The sequence below is a fragment of the Balaenoptera ricei genome, chromosome 7 (genome assembly GCF_028023285.1).
Source record: "Balaenoptera ricei isolate mBalRic1 chromosome 7, mBalRic1.hap2, whole genome shotgun sequence".
Lineage (NCBI taxonomy): Eukaryota > Metazoa > Chordata > Mammalia > Artiodactyla > Balaenopteridae > Balaenoptera > Balaenoptera ricei.
The window spans coordinates 66,804,416-66,824,853 of NC_082645.1; the positions used below are offsets into that span (position 1 = coordinate 66,804,416).

General features: G+C 38.6%; 1 protein-coding gene across 6 annotated transcripts in view; it reads right to left on the bottom strand.

Annotated features, from left to right (window-relative positions):
- CCDC141 (coiled-coil domain containing 141) overlaps positions 1-20,438 on the bottom strand; it is a 211,978-nt gene that overhangs the window by 44,099 nt on the left and 147,441 nt on the right. For all 6 annotated transcript variants that reach the window (XR_009504236.1, XM_059928228.1, XM_059928230.1 and 3 more), the window contains 7 exons: positions 19,637-19,828; positions 13,962-14,141; positions 6,887-7,066; positions 6,206-6,331; positions 4,192-4,380; positions 2,829-3,008; positions 934-1,083 (listed from right to left, as the gene is read on the bottom strand). Coding sequence is in view for 5 of the 6 variants with exons in the window: in XM_059928228.1 (XP_059784211.1) it covers positions 934-1,083; positions 2,829-3,008; positions 4,192-4,380; positions 6,206-6,331; positions 6,887-7,066; positions 13,962-14,141; positions 19,637-19,828 (1,197 nt within the window). In the remaining variant the exon portion in view is untranslated. The remainder of the gene's footprint in view (positions 1-933; positions 1,084-2,828; positions 3,009-4,191; positions 4,381-6,205; positions 6,332-6,886; positions 7,067-13,961; positions 14,142-19,636; positions 19,829-20,438) is intronic.

The following is a 20,438-nucleotide window of genomic DNA, read 5'->3' on the forward strand; positions in this document are numbered from 1 at the left end:
ACCTTTTGTTCTGCTGTCAGTTCCAGTAAGGAACCAGGACCCTCGCTAACCTATATTTTTCTCCTAGAACAAGTAAACCTTTAGATGGAAAGTTTAACTATGGGAGGGTGTGGCTCTAGTTCAGTATGTGTCTGGGGGCTGGGGGTTGGGTAGAATTGAGAAAGCGGAGGTGGAATTAACTCTGTATGGAGGAGGGGCATGGACTAGGAGGATACCTATCACCTGTTATTTCTTTTTCTCTAGGCGTTGTTTTGCCAGAGAAGCCACTCAGTTTGAGTAAATATGAAACCAGCCACTTGACTTTGGTGATAATACTTTGTAGCCTCTGAGGCAACAAGCCTGCTCCCCTTAGCACCCCCTTCATCATGAGTCAGTGGTACTTAAATAGCATCTCAGCAGGCGGGAGCTGGCTGAACCGGGATGCTATCACTCTGCACTGACGATGTGTATCCACTCAAGCAAAACAACTGCTGTGAGGGTTTGGGGTGGGTGGGGAGGAGCAAACAAAAAACCCTAATACTGCATTCTAGGTTCTTCCATGCTTTGACAATATACTGACCTCAAAAAGTTTGGGAGCTTAAAGTTTACTCAATCTTTCTGAGCCCTGAGGCCATTGCTTGGTGGATTAAAGGTCAAGGGTAAAAAGAAAGTCTCCTGATTCACTGTGCGTGTGTGTGCGTATGTGTGCGTGTGTGTGTGTGTGCGCGCGCACGAATGTGTATGTGTGCGTGTGTGTGCGCGTGTGCGCGCGTGTGTGTATTGTGTGTGTGTGCGCGTGTGTGTATGTGCGTGCGTGTGCGCGTGTGTATGTGTGCGCGTGTGTGTATGTGCGTGCGTATGTGTGCGTGTGTGCGCGCGCGTGCATGTGTGCGTGTGTGCGCACGCGCGTGTGTGTGTGTGCATGTGTGCGTGTGTGTGCACATGTGTTCTCACCTCGCTCATCTCACCCCTTGTGGTACAGAACTCCAGGCTGTGGGTCAGGGCCCGCTCGCGGTCCTCAGCCTGGGCACGCCAGTTCAGACCGTCCCCCTCAAGGATGTCCAGCTGCTGCTGCAGGTTCTTTGCAGAGACATTAGAGCAGTTCTAAAAATGAAAGAGAAGTGGAAGTGATGAAGGGAATTGGCAAAACAGCAATGAGAACAACATGCTATTTACCTGCATTGTGAAACTCATAAATGACATAAAAAAATAGGCTCCTGATTTGTTTTACCTTAAGCTTCTTTGAATATAATGATTTCAGCAAGAAGCCAGACACCCAACACCCAATGTTGGGAAAGACAAACCCCTACATTTCCAGTCTTGAAACTTCAGTTTTGAAGATTTGCTCATCACACCCAACGCCTCAGAGACACTATTCATTATAAGGTATAATTTTTACTTCAAAAGGCATAAAGTATGCATTAGAAACATTTGGCTTCTGCACTATAATTTTCCTGTCAACTTGAGCGTAACCTCAGGTTTATTACGCAAGTGCTCCAACCTCTACTCAGCGCAGAGGGCTGCCGAGGCCAAGGCCAGATGCGGACTGGAGAACAATTTACATTATTTGTGCAAAGTGAGACGTCTTACTTGTTTTTTTTCTTTTAAAATAAATTTACTAATAAAACAAAACTCTTTAAAAAGAAAGGTCTTTCTTGGGAAAAACATTCTGTTAACAGCAACAGATATCTTGTATTTCTATGTCCTTCAGTTAAGAAAATACTTTAGATCCATTGAATTCTATATAGTTTAGTGGATATCTTCAATGAACTTTGAAATAAAATTGGCCATTATGATTTTTATTAATGTTATACATACTGGATAGAATTAACATAATCTTTTCTTCCCTCAAATTAAGAATTTGGAGAAGGAGTTTTTTTAAAATCGGAGCCCAATGTGTTATTTAGGGAAATTTAATCTGGAATTATTTCCATCTCTTTTAGGCTCCTTTGGTAAGGTCAGTCCAGTGGAATAAAGCAGATCCAGTGATGAGTGCCAGATCCCTGGGTGGAGCCAGGGTTCTTGGGCTTTTCTATCCTGGGGTTTTATGGATAAAGCAGCTTCTCTGGGATAAGACTCTTCACCTATAAAACGAGGGTCCTGGGCCTGACGATCTCTCGGCTACCTTTTGGATCTGACTTGCTAAAGCAGCGTTGTCCAACAGAAATACAATGTGAGCCACATAAATAATTTTAAATTTCTTAGTAGTCATATTAAAAAGTAAAAAAGAAACAGTTGAAATTAATTTTCATAATATAGTTTGTTTAACCAAACACATACCCAAACATGTAACCAAATATAAAAAAACATTAATAAGGTTTTTTTCATATTAAGTCTTTGAAATCAAGTGTATATCTCACACTTAGAGCGTATCTCAATTGTTGCTAAATTTCTGTCAGAAATACTTGATCTGTACTTAAATCTCATAGAGTTTAGTAGACTCACATACCCAAATTGTTCCCAATATACTTAACAGTTTTACAATTTGGGGTATCAGTTTTAAATTTAAATTAATTAAAGTTAAATAAAATTAAAAGTTTAGTCCCTTAATTGCATATTTAGGCATATTTCAAATGTGAAAAACTAACTGCCATTATAGATAGCACACCTCTATGATTTTTTAAAATTAGCATGAGAATAGATGTATCAAACAAGGCTTTTAAAATCAGATTTTTCTCCTGAAAATTCTTTTCTCTGGACGTGGTAGAAACTTACCACAAATAAGTAGCCCAATGGTTTAATGTATTTTTTAATTTAACGTATACCAGGCAATGTGCCTGGTTTCTTTCATATTACAGGCCAACTGAGAGCTATATTAGGTATAAATGATGGTGTTCTAAGTTGCTTACAGGCCGCTGAACTGACGAGATGACGTCCACCCCCAAGGAAAGAGCCAGTTTATGCAGATGGTCTATGTGTGCCTGCTTTTCCCGAGAGCGACTGAGGAGAACCTGGACACCGTGAGCATCACCCATTTCCTTCGGCTGTTGTAGAAACTCCAGTTCTCTTGATCTGAAGAGTCGTCCCAGCTGGAATTTAGGCCATTAACAATTAACCTTCATATTTTTACGAAGACAGATTTTCAAAACTGAGGTATAGTTGATGTACAATATTATATAACTGACAGGTGTACAATATAGTGATTCACAATTTTTAAAGGTTATACTCCATTTATAGTTATTATAAAATATGGGCTATATTCCCTAAATTGTACAATATAACCTTGTAGCTTATTGTATACCTAATAGTTTGTACCTCTTAATCCCCTACCTCTGTACTGCCCCTCCCCCCTTCCCTCTCCCCACTGGTCACCACTAGTTCTCGATATCTGTGAGTCTGCTTCTTTTTTGTTATATTTACTACGTTGTTGTATTTTTCAGATTCCACATATAAGTGATATCATACAGTATTTGTCTTTCTCAAAGATAGCTTTTTAAAAAAAAAAAACTTATTTCCTATAACATTTAACTAGCAGGTCAACACTGACAAGCCCATCTAAAATTATTAGTATTATAGACAAATAAGTGTTACAATGCTGCAAGTCAATAGGGTAAAATTGAGGGACTAACACTGTCAGTTCTATTAAAGAAGAACACACTGTTTGCTCATAGCCTAAAACTTTAGCAAGATGAGGCCTGTGATCTGAGTAAATTCAGAGGCTATTTTCAAGGGATTTCAATAAGTCTCCATTTTCTGTTAATAGAGGCTAAGGACTATGAAGTTTTACTGAGCACTCTACTGATACTTGAGATATAAAAAACATTGTTTTCTTCCCTCAAAGAGCTTACACTTGAGTTAGGGGAACAAAAGTAATTAAGAATCAAGGTGTTAAAAATGACAGATGTGTGGAATAAACAATAAGAGTTCGAGGAATTTTGAAGAGAGAAAAATCACTCCAAGGGAGGTGGATTGTTGGATGGAGGGACAGGGCCTAGACGGTAGAGAGGAGGCAGAAGGACCTGTCAGATAATGGCAGCCCAAGAGTCAAGGCTTGGAATTAGGGATGTGGACGCCATCTTTGAGGGACCAAGGAGAGCTCAGTTTGGCTGGAACATTGGGCAGGATGGGGTCCAGTGAGAGAAAAGTCAGGGGCCAGACTGAGGAAAGCTTCTAATATCAGAATAAGCAATCTGGCCTTTATTTATTACACATTTATTTTTAATTTCATACTTTAAAACTGAGAGTCTTCCAAACATCCATGATAACTCTTACCTCTTCTCTGACTTGGTGGAACTGGACAATCTTATACAGGATCTCCTCGTAATCTTGGATTCTCTCTTTCTGGTTTTGATGGAGGTGAATTAGGTCCTTCAGCTGTTGAGACTTCTCTTTCACAGGGGCTCCTTTGCCACTTAACTCTTCTGACTCTTTTATAATGTATTGAACCTCATCATTCAGTTGCTAAAAAGTTGTAAGCAATAAAAGAAATACAGCTTTTAGAGAGCTTTTTACTTTACAACTGACTATATGAAGATCTCAATAACAAATCACTCTCTTATCTGTTAACAAATACTTATTGTGAGCCTCACCCCCATCCCTGCAAATCCAGGCATTGTGCATGATGCTAGGGATCTATTATTCCATCCTCACCTCCTCAGAATTTTTTTTAAAAATAATTTAAATTAATTAAATTAAAAAATTTTAAAAACACAAAAAAGTGTTTCAAAGTTAGGTGGCGAAATGGAAAGTCATATATTTCTATGACATACCAAATATTCTGGTCATCTGTTAAGTAAATATATTCTAGATACTCTATGAGGCTGTGACCATCTGTGATATTTAATACAACCAGAATCAGGTGGTATGATAAGAACACCAAAAGAAGACAAGCATAAAAATATATTGGGGGAATTATTTGTCCTCTGTGATAAAAGAATGATCAAAATGAACCACCAGCTGAGCAGCACAGTAGCTATGCTGCTTTAAAAGCAGTCATCCCAGAATCCACAAATAGCCACCACTTGTAGGGAGGGATAAGCCACCTTCTTTTTACCCAGAACTCCTCAGAGAGCCCTTATAGGAATCTAGATCCTGGTGCACAGCTTAAAGAGGAAGCTGTTATAATATCAGGGCTGGATTTTATTTCAAGGATAACAGTAATGGAAATGATTTAGGCTAAGGAGATAATTTGCAGAAGAGTGACCTAGTAAGGGTATTCATGTTGAAATCAAGTACGTGGACATCAAATATACGCACATCACAGTGACAGAGCTAAAGAAGCTTGACAACAGTTCCTGATTTAGAGGAATTTACACACATACACTTACTCATGTGCAGGGGCATGTGCACACATGAAATGCAGATACGTATGATAGAGAATATAACAAAGAAACCAACAGATAGGCTAGGAGAATTTTCTAAGAGTTTGGAGGAAAGAGTTCACTGTGGGCCACAATGGTGTGTGTGCTTTTTGTGAGTGTGGGGTGGTTATGTATTGCATTAGTTTTGTCTTAAAGGAACATAAGTTAGATATTCCCTAAAGGAATCTTCAAACTTCTGTTTCGGGGTTTCTTTAAAGCCAATACTTGCAAAGTAGTGACAAACAGAAACACAGGTATCTTAACTTTGCAGCAAAGAACAAGAATCCAGGCAGGAGGATAACGTGACTGGCAAACTTTTTCGGCAGCTGTGTCAAGCTCAGGAATGGCAAGAGGTGGGGGGGTATGGAATGCACTAGCAATCAGGGCCTGGGAACATGACCCATGGTTTTTTCTCTCACATCCTGAGGGCTCTCTGAGAGGGAGAAAGGGAGAGCACAGCAAAATTCTTGGAATGGTGGTAGGAGCCTGGGGTGCCAGTGGGTGGGCACAATGACATCACAGTGATAATTTCAGGGACAGAGGACAGCAGAACCTCTGTGTCAGAGATTGCCCATCCTTGTTTTGAGATGTCTGAATCGAAATCATGTCTATACCCCTTAGGAAAAGAATTAGAGTAAATATATATGATAAATACATTAATAAGGAACTAACTTAAATTAAAATAATCTAAGATAAGAATATATTAAGGACCTTTTGTAGCCCGAATGTTTGTGTATCATCAAATATAGCACACTGCACTTAAACAGGAAGAAAAATGTGTTTTTAAAGTGGATTTTTAGACAAGCAATGCTTTTGTTTTTTAAAAATTGTAATTCATCAAACTGTAAAAATTAATTAGGTGAGCATCGACTGAAGAGTTTTTAATACTCTTTCATTCACCCAAGGCCATCAATTTGTTTCTTCACCTGGAACTGAGGTTTCATTTCGTTCCATTTTTTCTGTAGGCCTAAAATGGTCTGGAGACTCCCTCCAAGGTCAAGTGCAGACACAGGCATAAGTGCTTCCTGAAGAAGTTTTAAGTTGTGAGTAGTCTGAAATAGACATTAGATAGTTATGCATACGTACTACCAGCAAATACGTCATAATCATTCCAGTGATGACATGGTGTGTCATCAAACTTTTCAATGACCATGAAAGCACTCACTACCTAGAGTGAGCTTGTGGTTCTAAACCACCAATGAACAAAAGCACAGGCCCTCTTTTTATTGTGGTAAAATATTAACAAAATCTACCATTTGAACCATTTTTAAGTGTGCAACTTAGTGGCATTAGTACATTCATACTGGTGTGCCACCATTACCACCAACCATCACCAGAACTTTCTCATCTTCCCAAACAGAAACTCTGTATTGGTTAAACTCTAACTCCCATTTCACCCTCCCCTCAGCCCCTGGTATCCTCTATTCTGCTTTCTATCTCTATGAATTTGACTACTCAAGGTTCCTCACATAAGTGGAATCACAATATTTATCCTTTTGTGTTCGTCTGATTTCACTTATATTTCCAAGGTCCCTCCATGTTGCAGCATGTGTCAGAATTTCCTTCCCTTTTAAGGCTGAATACTACCCATTTGCCTGTTCCCTCACCTTTCTAAGTTGCTCTTTGAACGCTCCCCACTGCTGTTTCATGGGCTTGCTTGCAGCGGCTTTAAGTTGCCAGGCTATCCGAAGGCGGCTGAGTTCTTCCCTTTCTGCCTTCTGGCTTTCCATAGTGTTCTCCATAATGTGTACTTCATTTTTCACATTTAATATTTCATTTGCTTTTGCCTGTGAAATTAATAATTGTATAATGGCTTTTCTTTCCCAAGAAATACAACATTTTGCATACAACTATTTGAGGAGGCAAACGCTTCATCATAGCCAAAGCAGAGCACAGTTCTGATATCAAGACAAGTCTGAAAAGTCTGTGCACAGGCACAGCTGGGCTCTCAGAACCCATAATCTATGCTTGGATATCAGCTCCCGAGTTCTTCATGACCCCACTGGTGTTTGAGTCCTCTCCTTTAGGATCTGTTCATTTCCTGGGGCTTAAAGGGTGACTGAATGAGCACAGGGATCCAGAAATTTTGAAGTTGAGATTATTTTAATGCATAAGTTTTGAAGTGGATTCTACCTTTTATTTGAACACACATTAGAATATGTCAATATCTGAGTATCAGGGACCATGAGGGGGCAGATTGTTCTGGGTCTGTGTTTCTTTCTAAACTATCCCATTGTATATATTGGGTGGGCCAAAAAGTCCCTTTGGTTTTTAAGTAAAAATAAAAGACACATTTTTCATTTTCACCAAGAACGTTATTGAACAACGTAATCACCCTTTTGGTCCACTACCTTCTGCCATTTTTCAGGGAGCTTCATAATTCCATCTTCCCAAAACTTTTTATCTTTTTGAGCAAAGAACTGTTCCAGGTGTCTTTTACAGTCTTCGAGGGAATTGAAATTTTTTCCATTAAGAGAATTTTGTAAAGACCAAAATAAATGGAAATCCGAAGGTGCAATGTCTGGTGAATATGGCGGATGAATCAGAACTTCCCAGCCAAGCTGTAACAGTTTTTGCCTGGTCATCAAAGAAACATGTGGTCTTGTGTTATCCTGATGGAAGATTATTCATTTTCTGTTGACTAATTCTGGATGCTTTTCGTCAAGTGCCGCTTTCAGTTGGTCTAATTGGGAGCAGTACTTGTTGGAATTAATTGTTTGGTTTTCCAGAAGGAGCTCATAATGGAGGACTCCCTTCCAATCCCACCATAGACACAACATCACCTTTTCTGGATGAAGACCAGCCTTTGGTATGGTTCATCTCGCTTGCCCCATGATCTCTTCTGTTCCACATTATTGTACAGTATCCACTTTTCATCACCCGTAAAAATTTGTTTTAAAAATGGAACGTTTTTGTTATGTTTAAGTAGAGAACCACATGAGGAAATACAGTCAAGAAGGTTTTTTTCACTTAACTTATGTGGAACCCAAACATCAAAGCGATTAACATAACCAAGTTGGTGCAAATGATTTTCATCCCTTGATTTGGATATTTTGAGTATGTCAGCTATCTCCCATGTGGTATAACACTGATTGTTCTCAACTAATGTCTAGATTTGATCGCTATCAACTTCAACTGGTCTACCCGACCATGGTGCAGCGTCCAGCAAGAAATCTCCAGCTCAAAACTTCGCAGAACACTTTTGCCATGTTCCATCAGTCACAGCACCTTCTCCATACACTGCACAAATCTGTTTTTGTGTTTCAGTTGCGTTTTTACCTTTCTTGAAATAATAAAGCATAATATGCCGAAACTGTTGCTTTTTTTCTTCCATCTTCAGTATTAAAATGGTTACACAAAAATTCACCAATTTTGATAAGTCTTTTTTTAAATGACGCTGATATGACAGCTGTCATATACAATCTAACAAAATTGTTTCAAATGAAGTTAAAGATAACTAAGTGCTACTAGAGCCATCTTACAGAAAAAACCGAACAAACCTTTTGGCCAACTCAATACTACAATTATTTAAAATTTTCCTTGTGAGCAGTTCCTCAAGTTACTCCATTTTGTGAGAACTGAAATGTACCTCTATATACAGTTGTCCCTCGGTATTCACAGCAGCAGGGTGGCAGGGGTGGACTGGTTCCAGGACTCACCGCGGATACCAAAACCGGTGGATGCTCAAGTCCCATGGTTGGCCCTCCATATCCGCAGGTTTCAACCAACTGTGGATGGTGTACTATGTTTAGCTCTGAGGTTGGTTGAATCCAGGGATTTGGAAGCCGTGGATATGGAGGACCAACTGTATCTCTATATTTGTACCTCTATTGTGCACCAGAAGAACAATATCTAAATTCCAAGACTTCTCTTCCCAACTTTCATATGTTCTAGATCTCTGATTTGAAATCCTTTAAACAATGATTTTAAACTACTGGAAATTCAATCAGAGGCAGAAGGATAAGAGAGGTAGAAAGTAAGACAATGGGCTTTTTTTATGTCAAACGTCAAAAAAATGCAGAAGAATGTTTGTTTGGGAAAACAGTAATTTTTACTTTGATGGCCAGCTTTTCTCAGTAAATCCTTGAATTTCTAAGGAGCAATTGCACATGAATTTCTACAATGGCAATGACAGCTGGGTATCTAAAAGTCAAGGGACCTTTTAGATTATAGTCACAAGATAGTGCCATGAATAGTAACAGGATATTTTAAATCACAGGCCATCTTATTTTAAAATTATTTTATATGACATTAATATTGCACATTTATATTTTTATATTAATGTAGACATTATAAAGTGTCGTTTAATTGAAAAAATACCTGCAGGTGCTAAATGTGACTTCTCCTATGAATTTGGGGATCTAGTAGTAAAATGATGTATTCTGTAATTATGATGAACAAGACACACATATTATGAAAGGTATTAGACAGCCACAGCAGGCCCTAAAGCAAATCATATTTTTATCTATGTTATAAATAAAGATAGGGTATCTTTCACATATTATTAAGAAAATATTAATCAAAATGTTATATAATACACAATTTAATGTAAACTTGGAATTTGCAGCATGTCAATGACAACTACAATAGGAAGAGTATATGCTCTGAATGAAGCCTAGAAAAGAGAGCTATGGTAGGATTTGTTGATGCCTAGCTAGCAGGATTCAAGAAGAGTGATTATGCATTTGGCAAAGAAATATTTTGGTCAGTCAGAAAGATTAAATAATTTGCCTGAGGTCTAGTTAGTAAACACACTACTCATTCTTCTTCTGTATAAGGTCATTGGAAAATTTGCCATAATCTAGCCTAAACAGGGCACTAAATTTTCCATTTTCCATGTAGATTCACACACAATGAGTGGTCTTCTGACATCTTGCTTTTCAGATATCTTGATAACTGGAAGGCAGTATTCCATGTAGCATTCTTGGTATTTGCCACTATAAATTAGTAAATTGGCACTTTCATCAAGATGTCTGCCAGATTTCTGCCCTAAATCAGTTTTTCTAATTGTGATGATTTTTAGATGAACTGAAAAATTTTTCAATTTCAAGTTTGAAAATCTGAGCCTCAGCAACCCAATCAAGAGCAGAACACTCAGTGGAAAATGCCAGCTGGACTTCTTCCTTCTTAATAACCAAACTGGTTACCACATTTCAGCAATAATGTTTGTTTAAAAGCCTAATGGTCCGAAAGATATGAAGAGAATAAAAATTGTGTTATACTGGCTTTACCAAATGGCTTTACCATTCATATGTCAGAATGTCACTGAACCAATAAAGTTAAGCATTATGTGGACCTTAATTCTTATCAGTAAGGAGGAATTTATTTATCATATGACAGTGGTAAGGACCTTGGGGTAAAGTAGCCATGTTTATAATGTCAAGATAAAAGACCACCAAGGTATGTAGTAAAATACACACTGTTGCTGAAAACTCTAAATGGACGTTTGAATATCATGAAACCTAAGTTTATTTAGACAAAGATACAAAATATAATTTTGAATGGAGTCCTGCTACAGATCTTAAATGAAAATCTGACTGTACAATCTTAAACATTCTAAATAAGTAATAAAGGACCTCTGTTTCTGGGTAGGATGGAGTAGCTAGTGGCAGAGCAGTGCTTCTGCCTAGAACAACTAGAAAAGCTGGAATAAATGCAGAAAGTATCTATTTGAAGGCAAAAAGAACTAAAGAGGCCAAGACTCCAGAGAAGGACGAACCTGAGAGTGGTGAGCTCACCTGTCACCTCTCCTACCCCAGTCAGGGGCATTTCCCAATTCTGTATGCCGACAGGAGGCTGATCGTGAGGCTTTACTGGGGAACAGAGAAAACAATAGAACTTTTGACAGACACTAGTGGGGATGGGGGTTCAAGCACACAGCTCATCTTCATCTCAGAACATTGACAAAATACTGGGGCTGAACAGGGCAGTGGATTAAAAAACCCAAGCAAAAGCCTCTGAAAAGCAGAGTGGAAGTTTTTCAGCTATCTCCCAAGACTCCCCAAATTGGAGACCTGCCAGGGGGAGAGACCTCAGAGAATGCACCAAGCTCTAACTTGAAAACGCTGAGAGCCCAAGGTCAACAGAATAGATGGAGCATTGACAGGACTGTACTCTGGACTCAACTTCACCAGCTCCTGATTGGCTTAAGTGATCTTCAACCAACACCCACCTAAGGAAAGAAGATAACACCACCTGGAACTCCTACAACTTTTTTATACATAATGCTTGGCATTTGATAGATATTCGCTCATCATCCCAAGATAGGACGACACAGCTGGAAACCGAGAGAAAAAGTAGACAATAGAAACAATTCCAGATCCAGATGTTGGACTTGGCTGACAAACACTTTAAAATACCCATGATTAATATGGTCACGAAAGTATAGGAAAGATGGAGAAAGAGAGGATAAAAAAAGAGAATTTCACTGGCAATATAAATCTAATAAAAAAGAACCAACTGGAAATTCCAAAACTGAAAAATATAATTTCTCAAAAGGAAGTTAGTAAGAAAAAGTATAGACCAAAAAAAGTGCAGTTTACAAATATGTAAACTCCCTTATGAGTGCAAACTGGAGAAGTACACAGTGAAGAGATGGATATAAAGATATACTGAAAAAGAATAAAAATCTTAAAGATAGATAAATAGATAGATATGTTCTAAATGTTCCAAGTAAAAAAATAACAATTTTTTTTTTACAGTAAAGCACCAATATAACATAAGAACATAGGTAAAATACTCAGCAAGTTTTCTCTGATGCATATGGATAGTATTAGATAAATTAGAATTATTTAATGCATATTTTGTTTCCATATAGATTTAAGAAGACTGGTCTTTAAACAACAAAGTTTGAAACAATGAAGATAAAGAGGAAATTGTAGCTCAAAGTAGATGAGGGTAGTTAGAGCCCAACTCTTCCAAATGAATTCAGGCTCCAGACTGAGATTCATCACATGTCAGAGTACTGAGAAAATTGCACATGTCAGTCATCTTTGCAAATCTACAGAAAACAGGAGAAGGGCCAGAAAATTAGAGAAAGGAAAATGCCCTGATTTTCAAATGGGGGAAAAGATGGCCTATGTGATTTACCTGTCAGTAAGCTTTACATTGAAAACCAGGGCAATAAAGTCATCATTGATCAAGCAGATTGTAAGCACTTTGGAAAGAACCCTATGATCACTAGGAGTCAAACTAATTTTTGCCAAATTATATTATACAATTGATAGGATACTAGGTAGACAGACCTTCCTTTGATCAGTGTCTTCCATTATAGACTTAAGAAAAAGTGGTTAAAATAAAGTACTACTGGGAATGTCCATGACTGTTTAAAAGACTGGTTAATCAATTGGCTGCTTAATGGATTGGGGTAGCAATCTGTCCCTCAGACACTTTTATTAAAGATCTAATTGCAGCCACAAGAGGCTTACTTATTAATATACAGAATTAAACCCAGGAGAGATGGCTAATGCAATAGATAGCAGGCTCAAAATTAGTTTAACAAGATGGAATCATGAGTCAAAACTAACAAAGTGATATAAAATAGGAATAAATATAAAGGTTCACATTTGTATGTAAAAGATAAATAGGCGACATGGATATAAAATGGGAGAGACCTAGCTTGGCAGGAACTGCAATAAAAATGTAATGCAATTGCAGTTTTCCCATCACAGGCTTAATATGAACCAACAAAGTGAAATTATTGCTAAAAGTGCTAGTACAATCTTAGGTCTCATTAGTAAAGAATGATGTACACTTTGTACTCTGTGTTGAAGTTGTACTTTACTTCTTGTTTACATGTTATGAATGATATTGACAAATCATGGAAAATTCTGGGAGGGAGGATTAGGATGAAGAAAGAGAGAAAGCTACCTCCTAAATGATAGAAAGGATTTATATCTAGTTCACTGCAGAAAAGACTCAAATTAGATTTTGCAACTGTTTTCAAGGTTTGAAAAACTTTCATGTGTAAGAGAAATGAAATATGCATACATTTTTTTCCCCTGTGGAGCTACAGAGGGTTAGAATCAGATATGAAGACAGATTCGACTTAACATTAAAAAAAAAAACCTTCCTAGCAGCTGGCATTTTCTAACAGTTTCGTAAGGAAGATACTTGAGATATTGAAGGAGAGGTGGATTAACCATCTTTCAAGAATTCTGTGGAGAACTTGATATGGGCCTGAGGTTGATATAACGATTCTAGGATACTTTACAGATATAACTTAACAACTAAAGTTTAGGGTACATTTCTAAATATAATGGAGCTTTGCTATGAAAAGATCTGGTATTGTAAGAAATTCTTCGAAATGAAGATTCATCCTAGATGTTATCTTTTGCCTCTGGAAATCTTGTAAGGATCTTGTTGCATGCTTTCAACCTAACTCAGAACTTTTGGGTGATCTTCTGAGGACTCTATGTAATAATAATAATGTTACATTTGGATTATAGTCACTCTTTCTTGTTAATAGATAAAATAGCCTTCATGTGATAAACTCACAAGAGGTCTAGGAGCAAAGAAGCACATAAATGCTGGGCTTCAGCACTATTCTAGGTTGAATGGAGCTAAAAAGAACTTCCTAAACCAGCACGGCTGAATAACAGACAACTGAACTTTTAAATTTCTGATTCTGACTTTGAAAAGTGATCCTTGAAGAAGGTGTGACTCATTTAATGTTATTCTCACCATATTTATTAAATTAAGGAACTTGAGCCCGAGGTCTTGAGTTAAAAAGCTCCTCTTTAAAAACAGCTGCCACTGCTTCTCCACTGAGTCAGAGTGACGCTCGGTTTCAGCGTCACCCTCTTCCTTTCGCAGGGTGTCAGTTTGGTAAAACTCCTTTAGGCCCTGACATTGCTCCTCTACCTTAAAAAAAAAAAAAAAAAAAAACAGAATATAAATGAAAGTTAAGAACACTTAAAAACATTTTTAAGGAGAAAAATACTAGATTCCAATAAAAGCCTATATAAAACTTAATTGGAACCTACATTTCAGAATTCTTTAAATAATTATTAAATACTGTCAACTTACTGAAAAGACATGAAAAGCTATTCAGGTTGTTGACAGATCAGACTGACTGCCACTGGGTAGTAACTTGACCTGACAAGTTTATTATCCAGAAGCCCTGTTTACTGTAGCCAAAATCATATTTATGTATTATATATGTGTATGTTTTGCAATTGGAGACAGCTTATGTCAAAGACCAATGGGGTTCCATTTAAAGCTGAGTTTTATAATTCAGGAGAAAGATAAACATATACAATCAAGGAATACAAATCAGAAAGAAATGTAAGTCAGTGAAAAGTTATTCATAATTAGTAAATCACAATTTGCTTCTCATCAGTGATAAACCAGAACAAAAGAGTACAAATAATTATGAATTTTCTGTACATGTATTAATATTAAACTGCCTCCATGAGCAAATCTAACTGAGGTTCATTACTTCATCTCCCTAGAATTATATTTTCTCATGTGCTAACCAAGGTAAGCAATACTAGATTATTTTAAATCACTCTCTTTGGACAGAGCTTATATAAAATCAGATGTGCCTGCAGAACTAGATCATTTAACTGGGTATTGTAGAAATGGTAGAAAATTTTGACACAAGTTTTTATGCATTTTGAATAATACTTAATGGCCAATAGGATAAGACTCAAAGAGCTCATAACTACTGAAAGCAATATAAACGGGATAGAAATTTCAGGCAATGGTTAGTCACTGTATTTTCAAAATTTCAATATCATTCTTAATTTAATGAGCGCTGCAAAGGGCACTTAGAAACAGAAGTTGTCTCCTCTTTTTCCATATTCCATTTATTCATGACTCTGTTTTCCTGATGCTTTTTTCCTCAGCCCAGGATGATCTTTCCTCAGTTTTCTGCTCCTACTTAATCCTTCATGAGACAGTTAAAATACTACCTCCTCCATGGAGTCTCCTAAGATTCCGTAGTAAGAATTAAGCAGTTATTTCCTTGGGTTCCCAAAGATAATTCTGGGAGAAAGGGAACCATAAACAGATTATTACAACACAAAGGCAAGTACGCCCACAGTGTTCTGGGCACACTGAGGAGGGACAACCAGCTCTACATAAAGTAAACAGGCAAGAATTTCCCAAAGGAAGCGACATTTGATCTGTGTCTTTCAGAATTGTCCAGGGTGAGAGGGAACAGGAGAAGGGGGCCCCAGATGGAAGGAATAACGAGTGTGAAGGCACAACTGTGTAACACTGGCTGGTTCAGAGCACGATAAATGATCTTGGTGTGGGTGACGTCCAGATAGCACAAGCTGAGTGGTAAGAAAGAAGTGAGAGTGATCATTGTGTTGGCATAAAGCCGTCAGTAGGTTTCAACTTGTTTGCTACTATACTCAACACAATGTGACACACTCTCGTTAGTTTGAAACAACTGACAGCTATCACAATGACTCGGAATCAGCATGACAGCCATCAGTACTTCAATGGGATAGTATGCTACAGGCGGGGGTGTCAATATCATGGGCTGCCAGTTACGTGAAATTCTTAAAACATAAACTTTAATTCATCCTCCTTTTCCAACTGCTCAAAAAAGCCTCCTTGAATGTAAGTGAGCATGATGTCATTACAGGAATTCCCTTGAATCTGGACTAGTTTCTTTTTTAAGTGAATAAATGATCAACTTTAATACATTACCCATTTTGGGGTAAAAGTTATAACTTGCTTCATAAATTACATTTGTCATATAACCTGAATTTCAGGAAGTGACATGATCAGATTTGCTTTAGAATGACCATTTTCCGAAAGGCATAAAGGGGAGAATTACAGGATGCAGAGAGAACAGGCAGATACAGTTTCTTTAAGCTGGGCAAGGGATGATGAGGACCTGAACTGAGAAGGTGATGGTACAAATGAAGAAGGGGAATTCAGAAATCTCTTAGGTTGTCTCTAAAGACAGACATGGGATAGCATGGCCTTTGATGTTTGAAAAACAAAAGGGAGGAGATTGGGAATTAAACTTCAGCTCTGATGTTTACTACCTGTTTGGTCTTAAATACCTAACTTCTCAGAGCCTCAGTTTCCCTCATTTGCAAAGTAGGGATAATAGTAAATAAACATAGGGATATTATAAGGATGAAATGAGATCAGGAATGAAAAGTTCAGGGCCTAGTACAAAAATAAGTGCTCATTAAGAAAGGGATCGGAACAGACTTTGAGCTTCTACATAGGACTTCTGAAAGACAGTGGGGTCATTAATCCAATGCCAAAATACAGAAGGAAACACGTTTAAGGAAAAGATAACCAGTTGTGTTTTGTTGAGCTTCAGGAAGCTACAGAATACATAGGTAATTAGTATGATTGGAAGTTGAAAGCATTGGCCTGGAGCTCAGAAGAGCTGGGGTTGAGGAACCAGTTTTGAGTTGCTGGTGAATTGAAACTATAGGTGTGTTTGTGGGAGGGCGGGTGATTTTTGCAGGGAACATGTATAGAATGTACAAAAGAGGGAGCACAGGCAAGAACTCTGTAACCCACCACACTTCAGGAACAGAGAACTGAATCAGGAAAAAGAACAGATAAAGAAGTAGACAGGATAATTTCACTTATGTGAAATATCCAAATAAGGCAAATCTATAGGGACAGAAAGCAGATTAGTGCTTGCCTGAGGCTGGGGGCGGGGGGGGGGGGGCAGTGGAAACCAGGATTGACGAAAAGTATTCCCCAGACCTCTTTTTTGGGGTGATGGAAATATACCAAAACTGGAGTGCAGTGATGGTTACACAACTCTATAAATATACCAAAAATCATTACATCCTAAAATAGGCGGATTTTATGCTATGTAAATTATACCTCAATAAATCTGTTTTTCTTTAAAGTCAAAGCAGGTGAATGTGAGTAACTGGGTTAAATAAATACGGCAGAGGGATTAAGTGGGATAAAGACTGACCGTTTCACCTGTCAACTGGTAAGTAGTAAGTATAAGCTCATAAGAATGGAGTGAAGAGGTGCAAACGGCAGGATTGAAAAGGGGATAAACCAAATGGCAGCGGGTGAGGATTAGGGAGGATCAGCAAGAAGAGGAAAGAAATGTCATCTTCCCATCCCAAGAGTGCAGTTGTGAATGGAAGGAAAATTACAGAGTGGTAGCCTTAGTGAGGGCAAGACTATTTGGGCAGAACTGTAGACCAAAGAGAAGGAAGCAACGGAAAAAGCAAAGTTATAAAATTAGAGGATGGATGCTGAAGCTAGATTCTGAAGGATGTAGGAGCAGACAGGGAGGGACTGATGGCTGATTAGTGCAGCACACATGCAGAAACTCCACTTCACTGGTGACAGTGGAGGAAGGGTGAATATGTCAGTGGGTTTGGAAGCTGAAGGAAGTCAAGGCAGTTAAGCTCAATGGACTCATTTTTTTCAGTCACATACAAGGTAAGGGCGTAAGCTGACATTTAGGCATGGAAACTGCAGTAAGAAGTTTGCGACTCACTACTGAATGGGCACCAACTAGAGAGCATATGGGGGTCTCAGCTGAGCCAAAGACCCATAAATTTGTAAGAGCACCAATCAGCACAATTGTATGATTTTCCACAGGAGCGTCTGGAAGCTTGGAAAGAGAAGCTGAGTAAACAGAGTGTTGGAGTGATCTAGTATTGGGAGTTGGCAAGTCAGGGTAGAAGGCAGGGAGTTGAGGGCATGGGGAATGGAATGGAATTGAATAAGCACAAGCTGGTGAGAAAAGAGAGAAAGCCTGAAGGGGAAGGAGATTGACAGACTGAGAGCACTGCCAAGGAGAGGACACGAGGGTCTGCCAGGTAAGAAAACAGATTAAGTGAAAGCTGGGAAGATGAAAGGACATGAGGTCCTTCTGGGAAAGTTCTGTTTGCAAAGCTAAGGTTCCAGCCCTAGTCCCAAAACTCCTAGTCCCAGAGGCCAGAGGGGGCCATGGAAGTAGGCACTGAGCTAGAAGCTAAGAAGGTACATTTTTGGCAATGAAGATGCAGAAAACCAAGCACTACTTTGTACCTTCACCATTTCAAGTTGAGATAAAAATGTTCATCGAGGGACTTCCCTGGTGGCACAGTGGTTAAGCATCCGCCTGCCAAGGCAGGGGACACGGGTTCGAGCCCTGGTCCAGGAAGATCCCACATGCTGCTCAGCAGCTAAGCCCGTGTGCCACAACTACTGAGCCTGCACTCTAGAGCCCGCAAGCCACAACTACTGAGCCCACGTGCCACAACTACTGAAGCCCGCATGCCTAGAGCCCATGCTCCGCAACAAGAGAAGCCACCGCAATGAGAAGCCTGCGGGCAGCAACGAAGACCCAACACAGCCACAAATAAGTAAACTAAATTTTAAAAAAGAGATTCTTTTTTTTTAAAAAAAAATGTTCATTGACAGAACAACCTGTCAGCTGTAATACCTCTGCCTAACCCTGAGAGTTCCAGGATAAGAAAAAATTTAAAAAAAAAAAAATCCAGAATAAAGAAAGATGTGGAAAAGGAGGCATTGGTTCCCTGAGATTTCCAGGGCCTGGGCGTGGCCCTCCTCCAGAGTGGTGAGAACTCAGACTCCTGGAGAACGAGAGCTGGCAGAGGAATGTGGGCAGGCAGGATGTGGTCGTGCGAGGTAAGGGTGAGAGTGTTGGGAGGGTGGCGGGAGAATGCTACCTAACTTGGGTTGGCTTTACCCCTGAGTGAGCCTTGATGGCTCTACCTCCCACTCAACCAGCAGCCCCTCCCTGAAAGGAGAGTGAACCACGCGCGCCTGGGTGCATTGGGACCAGAGTTAAATGAGGTGGGACTCCAGCGCTTTGCTATGACTGATGTCACCTTCAAGAACCTGGGACCTTTGAGAGATGGAATTCTAGTCTACCACAGGGAATTTTATAGATTATCTAGTACAAATCAGTCAAAGCAATGCCTCAGAAAAAGCTCTCAGAGGAAAATTACTAAAATGCATCAAACAAGACAGATCTGAGACTGGACCCAACAGCCTATAATTTCCATTTGTGTGGATTTTAAATAAATCACACAAATTGCTTAGGTATTCAAAGAGATTCATGTTATTTTTAAATAGAAAATGACTTATTTTTAAATAATTTTGTTTTATGTTTAGGATATTGTAAATATTTGTAGGCCATAGTAAAAAGGGTTTCAACACAGACACTTTGCTTATTTGTCTGTATCTACACATACACACTTATATTATGTTTTTAGTAAAATAACTTACTCTTTGAGCCTGTGTATGGTGCCTTGGAGAATAAAGGAGCTATAAGTGAGTACACGCACTGGGGTGGAGGATCTGGAACTACCCACGACGGTTCTATCCCCTTAGAAAGCAGGAAGATGGGCAGAGGCCATGTTGCCAAAGAGGTCAGCCCATAGGTACCGTACCTCCTCTGATGACTTTAGAAATGCCACAGAAGTTTGCAGGACCTGTGACCTGGAGCTGATGCTTTGGCCAAGTATGTTTAATTCTTCCTCTAGCCACTTAGCTTTAGAAGAAAGCGATGCCACTTCATCAGGTTCAAAATCATTTTTCTCTGTCAAGAGTTTTGCAGCTGCTTCTGATTCATGTGATGTCTCCTATGAAAACAAGGCATAGGAGGTCAGAAGCTGACAGGGGAATCATGAACACTCACATTCCAATACCTTCTGTACAGCCATCTATTACGATTATTAATTGAACTTGTACCAAAACTCTCCTCAACGAAAAAGGCACGTATTTTAAAATTCGAAAAAAAAAGGCACCGTAAAATGAAAACCACCTCAAATTATTCTTTCAGTCTATCAGCTACACGTCTTATTTAGAACATTCTATTTTCTGTGTCACAAATAGAAGAAAGTTTGTTTAGTAAGAAAGGTTGTAAAACACATTGGCAGAAATGTTTAAAATAATTTGAATAAAATAATTATACATGATGATTGCTTTATGAAATTTACCAGTAGCTCTAGAAAATTCTTAAACTAATTTTGTTATAGAATAGATGACAAGTTTATAGAAATTGTTTACTCATTTTTTAATTTACAAAAAAATGCCATATCAAGTATGCAGTCTGCTTAAAGTCTCCATCTACAACAGTTTTTAAGTAAGTGTAGGGAAAATGGTACAGATGAGGTGTGAATAACCTAAAGAGTCAGCGAATTTGACTTGCTAGGGTTGCTCTCCTATGTTTTCTTTTGAGTGCAATTTTTG